At 44.5% G+C, this 12893-nt stretch overlaps 1 protein-coding gene across 2 annotated transcripts in view; it reads left to right on the top strand.

Moving 5' to 3' along the window:
* BACH2 (BACH transcriptional regulator 2) overlaps positions 1–12893 on the top strand; it is a 304803-nt gene that overhangs the window by 285807 nt on the left and 6103 nt on the right. For both annotated transcript variants that reach the window (XM_075862164.1, XM_075862163.1), the window contains exon 6: positions 2230–2436. In XM_075862164.1, coding sequence (XP_075718279.1) covers positions 2230–2436 — 207 coding nt within the window. The remainder of the gene's footprint in view (positions 1–2229; positions 2437–12893) is intronic.

Raw genomic sequence — 12893 nt, 5'->3', positions numbered from 1 at the left:
TGTCTGCCAGTGTCCGTGTAGGGGCACCTCTTACGTTTTCTCAACACTGTGGGGGGGTTTTCACAGCTAACTTTATTAACAACATGACCACATCTCTTAAGACAGGCAGCCATTTTATACAAGTAATTACATGCGCAGTGAAGTAGTTAATCATTATTCCACCATTAGTCTCATTCACGTAGCCCATGGATGTTTCCCAATACATGTATGTCATTAACCCTATTGCTAACTGAATGCTGTGTGTGTGTGTGTGTGTGTGTGTGTGTGTGTGTGTGTGTGTGTGTGTGTGTGTGTGTAGGGGGGAGTCACATGATGTGTGTGTGTAGGGGGGAGTCACATGATGTGTGTGTGTAGGGGGGAGTCACATGATGTGTTTGTGTGGAGGGGGTCACATGATGTGTTTGTGTGGAGGGGGTCACATGATGTGTTTGTGTGGAGGGGGTCACATGATGTGTTTGTGTGGAGGGGGTCACATGACTAACACCCTGTTTGGTCCTGTGTAATGCATCTTTGAGAGACCAGAATAGGACCAATCTGTGGGCTATGCCATTATACTGTGAATAGACAAGGGCAACTGCACTGGCATAAGAGCAGAGTTTCTAATACATGTATATTAGAAAAGTGTGTGATTTCCTACTCCTATAAATAAACAAATGTAACAAAAAAAATCTGAACAAACTAGAATAAATGTGGTCTATACTACATCGTGGAGACCACGCCCATTTTTAAAATCACTTTTGAAATTTGACCAGTGATGAGAAAGTTGCAAATTTTACTGCATGTTATTATTTGAATTTTTTTGCACATTTGGGCCAAAAATTGGCATGTACTGCTTAGTAAATATGGGGCAATGTGTTAATGAGGCTGAAACTGAAAGGGTTGCTTCACAATACAACCATTTTCAGTGGCTTTACTTACTGTCCCTCACAGTTTCCAAGTTAGGAGGAAAACTAACCTGACTCAAATTACACTGCTTTTTGGTGCTGTTTTTGACACGGAAACCACACCAAAAAACGTACGAAATCGACATTGATTTCCTGCGAGCAGATCAAAAATGCTGACTGGAAAATAAAAGCAACATGCTCTTTCTTCCCGCTTTTCCATCTCTGACCTGCCACTGATATCAATGGGAGGCAGAAAGTCTGGTTTCTGCTGCAAAAAAATGCGGAAAAGAAAGCGCAGGCAGGTCAAAATCTGCCTCAAAATCCTGAAGGAAATTTGAGGCAGATTTTTCTGCCTGCAAACAACTCCGTGTGAACTAGGCCTTAAGTTGGATCATTTGTTAGAATTGTTTGTCAGCCTAGTGGCAGCCATCATTCGGCACAAGACCTGTCAAAGGTAGTCGCGTACCTACGATAGGGGCAGACCGTATAACTGCTGTAGTCATAGTGCTTGCCTGCAGCTGCCACTAGGGGAGTTCACTTCAAAGAATAGCTATATACATGAATATGCAATGAACCTACCTCAATAGTGGCTGCAAGCCATAACTAATGGCCTGTTCACATCAGCGTTCGGTTTCCGATGATGGATTCCGTTAGACCTATCCGTCGGAGGAACCCATCAACGGAAAGGCAAACGGAAACCATAGCTTCCGTTTGCATTACCATTGATTTCAATGGTAATACTTCTGTTGCAAATGGTTTCCGTTGGTCTCCGTTCTGTAAGGTTTCTGTTTTTTTGGCGGAAAAAATATCACAGTCAACTATGCTATTGATTCTGCTAAGAAAATGGAAACCTTACGGAACGGAAACAAACAGAAGCCAGTTGCAACAGAAGCATTACCGTTGAAATCAATGGTAGTGTAGACGGAAGCTATGGTTTCCGTTGGTGGGTTCCTCCAACGGAAAAGTCAAAGGAACCCATCATCGGAAACTTAACCTTGATATGAACAGGCCCTTAACTATGACTGTGTGAAAGAGAGCAGGGTATTTAGAGCACTATGTGCGAGTTCCAACCCCTATGAAGATATGTTACAAATTCTCGTTGGACAGTAGGAAGTAAGTTCTCGTAGAGGGTGAGGCCCATTCTGCGATGCGTGAATAATGAGGTGTTATACAGTAAAGGGAGGATATTCCATTTGTTCATTTATGCTGCTGTACATGTGTTCTACGTTATAATTCGTTTGGGGTATTGCAACCTCTTTCCACAAAGTCCTTGTTTGTTTTTTTGTAGAATGCTACTGAAATAAATAAATAACAGTTCAGTATTATGCTTTCTTCTGTCCCGTAGGTTAAGCTGCCCTTTCCAATTGATCAAATCACAGATCTTCCACGCAATGATTTCCAGATGATGATAAAAATGCACAAGCTGACCTCAGAACAGTTGGAATTCATTCATGACATTCGGCGGCGAAGCAAAAACAGAATAGCTGCACAACGCTGTCGCAAGAGGAAACTTGACTGTATACAGAATTTAGAATGTGAAATACATAAGCTGGTGAGTAGCCCATGCCACCGTTGTTGAGTAACAATGGTGAGAGAATAGTTTATACCATACATTTAGGGGGAATATAAGCATTTATGTACAGATATACAGTAGGTTGTCATTGAAAAAATAAATCCCTTTTCTAAAACTGGTTTACAGAAGAGTGCTTTGGGTGATGTAAATCTGGGACAGATAAGGACCCATAAACAATAACCTTTCATTGTTCTATTTCTTATAGCACCTCTAGTCATGTCCAAAAAAAATTTTTCTTCGCTTGAGAAAACGGCTCAGCTGTGTAGCATGTACATAAAAAAGTCTCACAATGTACGTATGCGGATGAAACATATGCTTTCATACATTTTTTATACACTTGTAAACCTGAAAATGTTGCAAAATATTTAATGCAATAAAGAACTTTAAAGGAATTTTGTAAAACTCACTTTTAACTAATTTTGCAATATGCTTTATACTGTTGAGTGGGCAGTGATTGTTTATTCACTAAGATGAAGAGAATCCACGTCTTTATTTTTATTCAACTATTATTTGTAATGTCATGTTTTGGCACTTCTTGCATCACTTCATGTCCAGGTATCCTCTCATTAATATGACTTACTGGGGAAGATTTGCTAATACTGTCTGAGATTTAGACAGTGCAATCTTAGACAAGACAGGAGAAAAGTGCCATGTATCAAAGTGGTGCATGCTGCATGATAAATTTAGTGCATCTAGCTAGACACATCTCTTTCGTATACCACCTCTTGGTTGGCTTTGTTTACACCAGTTTTTTTCGCCAAAATGTTGGCACACAGTGTTGCATTTTAAACCATGTCCTTTTCTACTAGACCACAACCCCTATTCTGCTAAAGCATGCCTCCTTGTCTAGCTTGTAGGAAAAGTGTGTCTAAAACAGCTAATAAATGTGGCATGCAGAATTCTGGCTCCTTTTCAGCCAGAATTCTGGCATATTTTAACTGGTTAAATATATAGTAGTCCTTGGCTCTTTACTCAATATGTATTATAATTATACTTGATCAGAGCAGGTGAAAATAAAATTTTGGGTGAAATCCACAACAGCCCAAAATAAATGCAAACAAATGTGTTGATTTTTACCACCCATACGGCCATTTAGAAAAGCAGTTCAACAGTCCAATTGTCTTTTCGGAGGGTACACTTTCCCCCAGCCTGTATGCAAAAAGTTAGTTCCAAGTCCTCCTTGTGTGCTCTCAGGTGTTGTTCACCTCGTAGTTCCATGAGGGATACGGTAGTCTCTCGATCCAGATTCTCCTAATCAGTCGCCAACTTCACTTCACGCTTTTTATTACATACTTACAGGATAAATTAACATAAAAACATATCACGAGCAATATCATGCGGCACCCCAAACTCTCTAGCTCAACCCTGGGTTTCGCCATTCCGACTTACTCTGGGGCATCCCGATCCTTTAATTATGTAATAAAAAGCGTGAAGTGATCCTAAAGGTGTTGCATCTGTTCTGTTTTTCTCTATTTGGAGATATAGGTTGGCAAACAATTAGGAGAATCTGGATTGAGAGACTACCGTATCCCTCGTGGAACTAGAAGGTGAACAACACCTGAGAGCACACAAGGAGGACTTGGAACTATCTTTTTGCACACCGGCTGGGGGAAAGTGTACCCTCCAAAAGTAGCGTTGGACTGTTGAACTACTTTTCTAAATGGCCGTCTGAGTGGTATTTTAACTGGTTACCAACCCAGGACGAGAATACTCGTCCTGAGCGGCGTTTTTTTTTTTTTTGCACATTAGGACAAGTATTCGTGTCCCGGTGTGGCAGCCAGAGTCCGCGCCCCATGATGAGTGTGGCAATGGATGCAACAGCTGTAATACACAGCCCCGCTCTAATTACGAAGAGAAGCCTCTTCTCTCCGTCGTTAACCCCTTGAATGCCGCGATCAAAGCTGATTGCGGAATTCAAAGCAATAGTGAGAAGGGGGACTCCCCTTTGATCGCGTCACAGGAAATCCCTGTGACGTGATCGATGGTAATACTTGTTATGGGCAGACAGCCCAGGGTCCATTGAAGGACCCCAGGGCTGTCTGACCATATTCCTTGCTGTTAGGGCATACTTAGGTATGTCCTAACAACTGCCTGTGTACAATCAGTACACAAACTAATATAGATACATGCCAGTACATTAAAGTTAAAAAATCAAAATGAAAACTCCCCCTATGGGATTAACCCCTTAATTACCAGCCTATTTTAGGCCTTAATGACCAAGCTATTTTTTAAGTTTTTCCATCATCTCATTCAAAGAGGTATAACTTTTTTTATTTTTGCGTTGACATAGCTGTATAGGGTCTTGTTTTTGCGGGACAAGTTGTATTTTTTAATAGCACCATTTTGGGGTACTTAGAATTTATTGATCAACTTTATTCATTTTTTGGCGGGGGGGGGGATAGAAAAAAACCAAACAATTTTGCCACACTTTTTTGCATCCTAAATGTACGCAATTTACCGTGTGGTATAAATAACACAATAACTTTATTTAGCGGGTTGTTACTATTGCAACAATACCAAATTTATATAGATTTTGTATATTTTACTACTTTTACACAGTAAAAACACTTTTTTTTCAAAATTATTTGTTTTTGTGTCTCCATATTTGAAGAGCCATAACTTTTTTATTTTTCCGCCGATGCAGTTGTATGAGGGCTTTTTTTTTGCGGGACGACTTGTAGTTTTTATTTGTACTATTTACCAGTTCCATGCAGAAAAACAGCCCCAAAGCATAATGCTGCCTCCACCATGCTTCACTGTGGGTATGGTGTTCTTTTGGTGATGTGCAGTGTTGGCTTTGCACCAAACATACCTTTTGGAATTATGGCCAAAATGTTCAACCTTCGTCTCATCAGACTACAACACTTTTTCTCACATGCTTTTGGCAGACTTGATGTAGGTCTTTGCAAAACATAGCCGGGCTTGGATGTTTTTCTTTGTTAGAAAAGGCTTCCGTCTTGCCACCCTACCCCACAGCCCAGACATATGAAGAAGACGGGAGATTGTTGTCACATGCACTACACAACCAGTACCTGCCAAAAAGTCCTGCAGCTCCTCTAATGTTGCTGTAGGCCTCTTGGTAGCCTCCCGGACCAATTTTCAGCTTGTCTTTTCATCAAGGCTTTGAGGGATGTCCAGTTCTTGTCAATGTTGTGCCAAATGTTATGCACATCTTGATGACCGTCTTCATTTGTTCCATGGTATATCTAATGCCTTGGAAATTCTTTGGTACCCTTCTCCTGACTGATGCCTTTCAACGATCAGATTCCTTTGTTCTCTTGTAAGCTCTTTATGGACCATGTCTTTTGCTGTCCCATGCAACAAAGAAAATTTCAGGAAAATCCTAATAGAACAGCTGAGATTTATATGAGGTTTCTCAGAATCACTTTAAATAATGGCAACTGTGTACTGACTACTATTTAACATGAGTTCAAGCTTATACAACCACATTATTGCAGTTTAGTTATTTTTATTTTTCCCCTCTAAATTATTTCAGTTTGTTTTTCAATGGAATTGTACAGATTATGGGTCACATTAAAGGTGGAAAAAGTTCTGAAATTATTCATCTTGCACTGATTTTTTGACATGACAAAAATCTGGCATTTTAACAGGGGTATGTGGACTTTATATATCCACTGTAGAACCTATTTAGTGGTTTATATAAGCTGAAAAAAACGACATTAATATATTTGGGATGTTGCATTAAATGTTATTAAAGGGGTTTAATGGCATTGTCAGCTTTGAACAATCACTACTTGTTAGAAGGGTGCGTTTACTTTAAGGCTTATCACAAAGTATCCCCCTGTTGTGCCTGCGATCATTTTTTTTTTAAAACTCGTTTTATTAAAAGTAACTGTCAGAGTCAAACCATCACATACATCAGGATAACATTATACACTCAATAATACATATGTCAGAAGAATCAATACATACAAAGGGAATACTCGCAGGTACCCATGATGTTAGACCGTGGTTCGCAGACCACATATACATAATACAGATTGATCAAATCATTCTAACAAAACTTTTAATCCAGTACATCACGAAAGTAGGAATACGCCCCCAGTTCGATATTCTGCAATAACGCACCCATCATCTCGTACGACATAAAACAAAGCACCTGGAAGTGTCCTCCTCCCGACTCCTTTACCCGCTCCCACCCCCAGCTTGAATCAGAGCAGCTGATAGCCCTTGGACTGTACAGTGAGTGAGATTCGATGAGCACCAACCATTCCAGATCAGATCAAATTTAGCCGGTTTCCCCCTGTGTTTATACACTATTTTCTCAAATGGAAGTATGTCATTGACCAATTTACGCCATTGCGCTACTGTCGGGGCCCTATCCGCCATCCATCTCATGGCCACCGCCTTCCTTGCCATGCATAGTGTTTCTCTTATGAAAGTCCTCTCATATATTGACCATTGCTCCTCATTGAGCAGTCCCAGCAAACACACCTCCGGCCTGCAAGGTATCGTCCTCCCCAGCACTGCCGTCAATAATGCAACCACCTCCTCCCAAAAGCTAAGAATCCAGTGACAACCCCACATTAGGTGAATAAAATCAGCCCGCATCTCTCCACACCTATGACATTGTGAGGACACCATTCTTCCCATACGATGTAATCTTACGGGCGTCAAATAACATTGGTGGATGATGAACAGCTGCACTAGTTTATTGTTTGCCGCTGGTGAAACCAGCAAGTGGGAACCCTGAGCCTCCCTCCATTGCTCCGCTGTGAGTTGTGGAATTAGTGCACGCCACCTATCTTCAGCCACCAGGGGCTCCATTCGCATTTTAGCCTCCAGTAGAAAATAATAAATTTAAGAATCGACTCCACGTGTAAACGGCGTGTTCAACCTCACCACCAAATCACAGCTAGAGTACGTCACGGAGTTCAGTGGGAATTGTGCTAATAGAGCGTGATGGAGCTGTATACAATATAATTAATTCCCCGGTGGTATATTGAATGCTGCCCGAATCTCACTCACCGTCATGACCGACCCTTCTCCCGTTAGCAATTGTGATAGAGCAGCTACCTCTCTAGAGGACCAGTAACGTTTCCCCACCATCCCGTGCAGATGGGAGAAACTCGGATTATCCCACAGCGGACTCTCCGCCACCACCCCCACAAACCCCAGTAGATCTTTAGCCTGTTGCCAGACTCGTCTAGCCAACTTATGCAAGGGTAACAGGGAGCGGTGTCTAAAATCATGCGGTTCCAGTATCAGCCACAGGGTTTTCAAGCCCAACACCTGGGCTAAATGACACTCCGCATTAGTCGTTAGGGGGGGGGGGGAGACCCAAGAAGTCAAGTACCTGAGCTGACCCGCCAAGTAATATAGAAAAACATCCGGTAACGCAGCCCCGGCCTCATCTTTAGGTCTTTGTAGAATCGACAGCTTGAGTTTAGATCTCCCCCCCCCCCCACACACAAACGGCGCGAACAGCAAATTTATTATTTTAAAGAAGCTTTTAGGCACCAACACATCCATGTGCTCCAACACATACAAAAACTTCGGCAATACTATCATCTTTAATAGATTAACGCGTCCTGCCACTGACAAAGGCAGACCTTTCCACACCTGTATTTTATCCCTTAGGTACGTGACCAAGGGCGCTACATTTAACCTGTACGATCTAGAGCTATCCCTAGCAATATTAATCCCCAAGTATTTGAACTCTGGTCTTACTGGCAGTCCGCAGAACTGGGTGCCCCATCCACAGTTATCCTGCCTCAAAGGCATCAGATACGATTTAGACCAATTAATTAGTAACCCGGAATACCTTCCAATAACGTTAATGAGGGATATGGCCCTAGGAAGGGTGGCATTGGGGTTCGCCATAAACAACGCCATGTCATCCGCATATAACCCTATCCGTTCCTCTCTGTCCCCTATTCTAATTCCCATATATGCGGGATCCCTCCTGATGTTAAGAGCCAGTGGTTCAATGGCCAATGCGAAAAGAAGTGGCGAAAGTGGGCACCCCTGCCTCGTGCCCCTATGGAGGCCAAAGGAAGGGGACAGGGCCCCATTCACCAACACCTGCGCTCGTGGAGATTTATACAAGGAGACCCAATTAATGAATCAATCCCCAAACCCAAATCTTCGCAGCACTGCCAGCAGATATGCCCATTCTACCGAGTCAAATGCCTTTGCCGCATCCAGAGATGCCACAGCCCAGTCCTGCTGCTCCTCCCATCCAATCTGCGTCACCACCTGTACCCGTCTAATATTCTCTGAGGTGGACTTGCCGGATATAAAGCCACACTGGTCTGAATGGATGATCTCCTTTATCACATTACATAGCCTATTAGCTAGCATCTTAGTCAAGATTTTGTAATCCACTGTCAGCAGCGAGATCGGTCTATAGGACCCACATTCATCTGGATTTTTGCCTGGTTTCAGCAGTACAATTATGGTGGCGTCACACATGGATTCCGGAAGAGCAGAGCTCCGATAGCTATGCTCAAACAGGGCCAGCAATTGGGGGGCCAGCAGCTCCCCATACTGTAGATATACCTCAAGGGGGATACCATCCGGCCCTGAGGCTTTCCCCTTAGCCATAGACGCCATCCCCTCCAAAATCTCATCTACCGTAAATGGAGCATCAAGCATTGCCACCCGCTCGGCTGTCAATGTAGGAAACGATATTCCATCCAAATACTTCTCCATCTCATCCATCCTATAATCAACTTTTGAAAAATACAGCTGATCATAAAACTGTGTGAATTGCTCGAGAACATCCCTCGAGGAGGTGTAGGTTCTATCGCCAGGCCCCACTATACCCATCACCGGGGGGGATCTAGAACTGTTCCGCACCATATGAGCAAGAATTTTACCCGATTGATTGCCCAATTCAAAATGAGATTGTTTGCTAAAGAATAGACTACGCGAAGTCTTATCCCTCAAGACCTGTAGATACTGTCTACCCAAATCCAGCCAGGCATTCCGGTTAGCTGGTGTGGGATCCTGAACAAATGCCCCTTCCGCCTGTGAACATTGAAATGCTAAGTCCTCCTCCTGGAGGGCGGAAGCTCGTTTTACATAGGATATGGAGGATCGGAGACATCCCCTCAAATAGGCCTTGAGAGTATCCCACACCAGCGACCGATTTCCCATCTGAGCATGTGCTTCTATAAATATTGATAGCTGATCCGGTATACGATCGTTTTGTTGAATGAGCTGAAGCCAAAACGGGTGTATTTTACCAATACCCCTTCTGCCTGCCTGTGGCCTTTTCAATGTTAGTAAAATCGGGCTGTGATCCGAGATCCCCCTCGGTAAATGATCCACAGAGTCTACCTCCTGGAAAACCGCAGGCGATCCAAATATATAATCAATTCTGGACAGCGCATTGTATTGTGGGGTGTGGCATGTGTACTCTCTGATCCCTCTGTGTGTCGCTCTCCACAGATCAATCCATCCCATTTCCTTTACAAGGAGACTTAACTGAGAGGGGCTTCCCGGACCTCTACTCCCATTCCCCTGAAATCTATCTATACCAGGGTCCATAGCCAAGTTGAGATCCCCCATCATAATCACCCGGGCCCCCGGATATGCTGTCACAAATCGGACGGCTTCCTGGATTATTGCCAGTGAAGCTGGTGGAGGATTATACACCCCCAAGATCACATATGGACATTCATCAAGAACCGCATGTAGGAAAATGTACCGCCCCTCAGGGTCCATGTTGGATTGTAGCAATTTCCAACGGAGCTCCACATTCACTAAGATGGCCACCCCTCTAAAGTACGAGGTGTGTGATGCATGTCCCACCCACTGCACCCAGGGCTTACTCAAACTCCTCACAGTATCAGGTGTCATGTGTGTTTCCTGTAGACACGTTAAATGTGGACGCTGTCTCCGCACAGCAGCGAATATCATATGCCTCTTTTCAGGAGACCCCATTCCCCGGACATTCCAGGACATTAACCGTAATCCTGCCATTTCGTACTGTTAACACATAGTGGAGCACCGTAGCCCAGAAGCCTACCCACCAGCCCCTGAGTGACAATTGTCCCGACCCCGTCTGCAGTCCCCTCTATGTCTCGTAGGTGTACAATATTTATGCCAATTTCTGCGGTAATGTGAGTTGACTCAGTATCCTTCATAACAACATCAAGAACAGACATTGCTCAACAGGAGCAAACCTTTGTAGCCAATACTCTAGGGGGTAGTTTCTACGGCTAGCGTATTTCTGCCGCAAATACACTATCTGTATAGGTATAGCGTTTCTCCCGACCAGCATCCCATCCACCAGATATTATAAAACATTTTAAAACCTGACTCGTATTAACGGTTCCCCATCTCTCTTATTCAGAACACATAAGGAAGAGATTATGAGGACTAAACTGCCCAACTTATAACACGGACCTCAGGCCCCCCATAGCAGGTTGCAGATAACATGTTACAACATCACATCATTATCTTATAAGGATACTTTCAACTGGAACTTTTGTACTACATGCAATATGGGGTATCCATGAGTTCCATATATCGGCAATGACCTCCCAGCCTGCACAGCCACAGCAATCGGCGTCGAGGAGATCGCCTATGCTTGCTCGTAAGCCATTCTTGCGCCTCAGTTGGATCCGTAAAAAATATGGCTCTATCTCCATTCACAACCCGCAATCTAGCCGGATAGGCCATCGAATATGGAATCTGCAGGTCCCGGAGTCGGCGCTTGATAGGGACATATGACGCCCTCTGTCGCTGCAAATCAGGAGAAAAATCCGGATATATGGACACAGAGGCATTTTCAAATCGATATCCGCCGGCCTTCCGAGCTTCCAGCAGAACCGTGTCCCGATCTTTGCAATTCAACATCCGAGCAAGCAGTGGTCTTGGGGGAGCACCCGGAACTGGTGACCGTGCTGGAACCCTGTGCGCCCTTTCAACCGCATACGCCAACGAGAAGGAGGCAGCTGGAAAGATCTCCTTCAGCCATTTTTCCACGAATTCTCCAGGCCTCTGCCCTCTCCGGCAATCCCACAATGCGGAGATTATTGCGGCGCGATCTATTTTCTAAATCGTCGGCTTTCTGGCGCCACAGTTCAACTTTACGGTGCAGATCTTGAATAGCCGCCGGCATGTTGGCAGTAAGGTCTTCCAAGGTTGAAATCCTGCCCTCCGTCTCCGTGACTCTCTCCCGCACATTTTGCAGATCCTGCCTCAATAGGCCCACGTCCACTCTCACCTCATCGATCTTAGCCGTTAGTGTCGTACGTGTCTCGAGGATGGCTGTCAGCAGCTTATCCGATGCCTCCTGCAGCGTGATTCCTGCATCCTGTTCCGAGGGAGCAGGGGTGGATGTCCCAGCCACAGCCGCGGCCTGCGCAGAAGAACTCCCGCTGGCGCCATCTTGGATCACCACGCGGGCATATGATTTCAGCTTTTCCGCCGCGTCCATCGCTTTAGGCGGGCTCATCTTTTTCCTGGAAGATGTCCTTCCCTTCCGACGCAGCTGGTAAGGAATTTTGGCTGATTTCAAGGATTACAGCACCGTCAGGAGGATTTTAGACAGGATGCTGGCCCGGAGCTATCGCCACACACGTCCTCTCACATCAGCAGCTGGCCACGCCCCCTGCGATCATTTTTAATCTGTGGGGAAACAGTTCGTATTTATTTTTCCTGCGTTCATATCAATGGGTTGTCTGTTATGAAGGACAGAACAGGTCCTCCAGAGGGAGAAACGAACTTTGTAACCACAAATCGATTCCTAAACCGAGAACCCCCTCTAATAAAGGGGTTTTCCCATGAGAGAATTTATGACATATCCACTGGATATGTCATAAAGGGCAGATAGATGCGGGTCCCACCTCTGGGACCTGCACCTATCTCCGGAATGGGGCCCCCAAAATCCTGTTAAGCCGCTCTGTGTTGTGGCTGAATTAAGTCGAATTCCGACCATGAAAAAGGTTATATTGTCCTGAGTTACAAAAACAGCGTAGCTCGCTGAGCTACCCTGTTTCTGTAAGTCCTATAAAGCTGAATGGTAGTTACGGAAACCGCATAGCTCACATGCTACGCTGCTTCCGTAACTGACACTCACTACTAGCGAGCTACGCTGTATTCGTAACTCTTGACCATATAACCAGGAAGTGGCCTGGGAGTCGGCGAGATCAGACAAAACTAGAATGGGGTTTAGGGGGCCCTGTTCTAGAGATAGGTGTGGATCCAGAAGTGGGACCCGCATCTCTGACATTTTGACATATCCTGTGCATATGTCATAAATGTCTCTCGTGGGAAAACTCCTTTAACCCTAAACTACATCAATGTTTGATTGGTTGGGCTCAGTTCCCTGGAACTTTAACCTGTCAGCAGAATAAAGGTGCTCAGGCACTTTCTGTATACGCAGTCACAACACCGTACATACAGACCTGGCTTGATAGGGACTGAGCTGCAATACGAGGCACAGCCACTCGTACCCGCCA

This window comes from Rhinoderma darwinii, chromosome 4 (assembly GCF_050947455.1).
Source record: "Rhinoderma darwinii isolate aRhiDar2 chromosome 4, aRhiDar2.hap1, whole genome shotgun sequence".
Taxonomy (NCBI): domain Eukaryota; kingdom Metazoa; phylum Chordata; class Amphibia; order Anura; family Rhinodermatidae; genus Rhinoderma; species Rhinoderma darwinii.
Note: the sequence above shows the minus strand (reverse complement) of the source record. Positions and strands in the feature narration are given on the sequence as shown.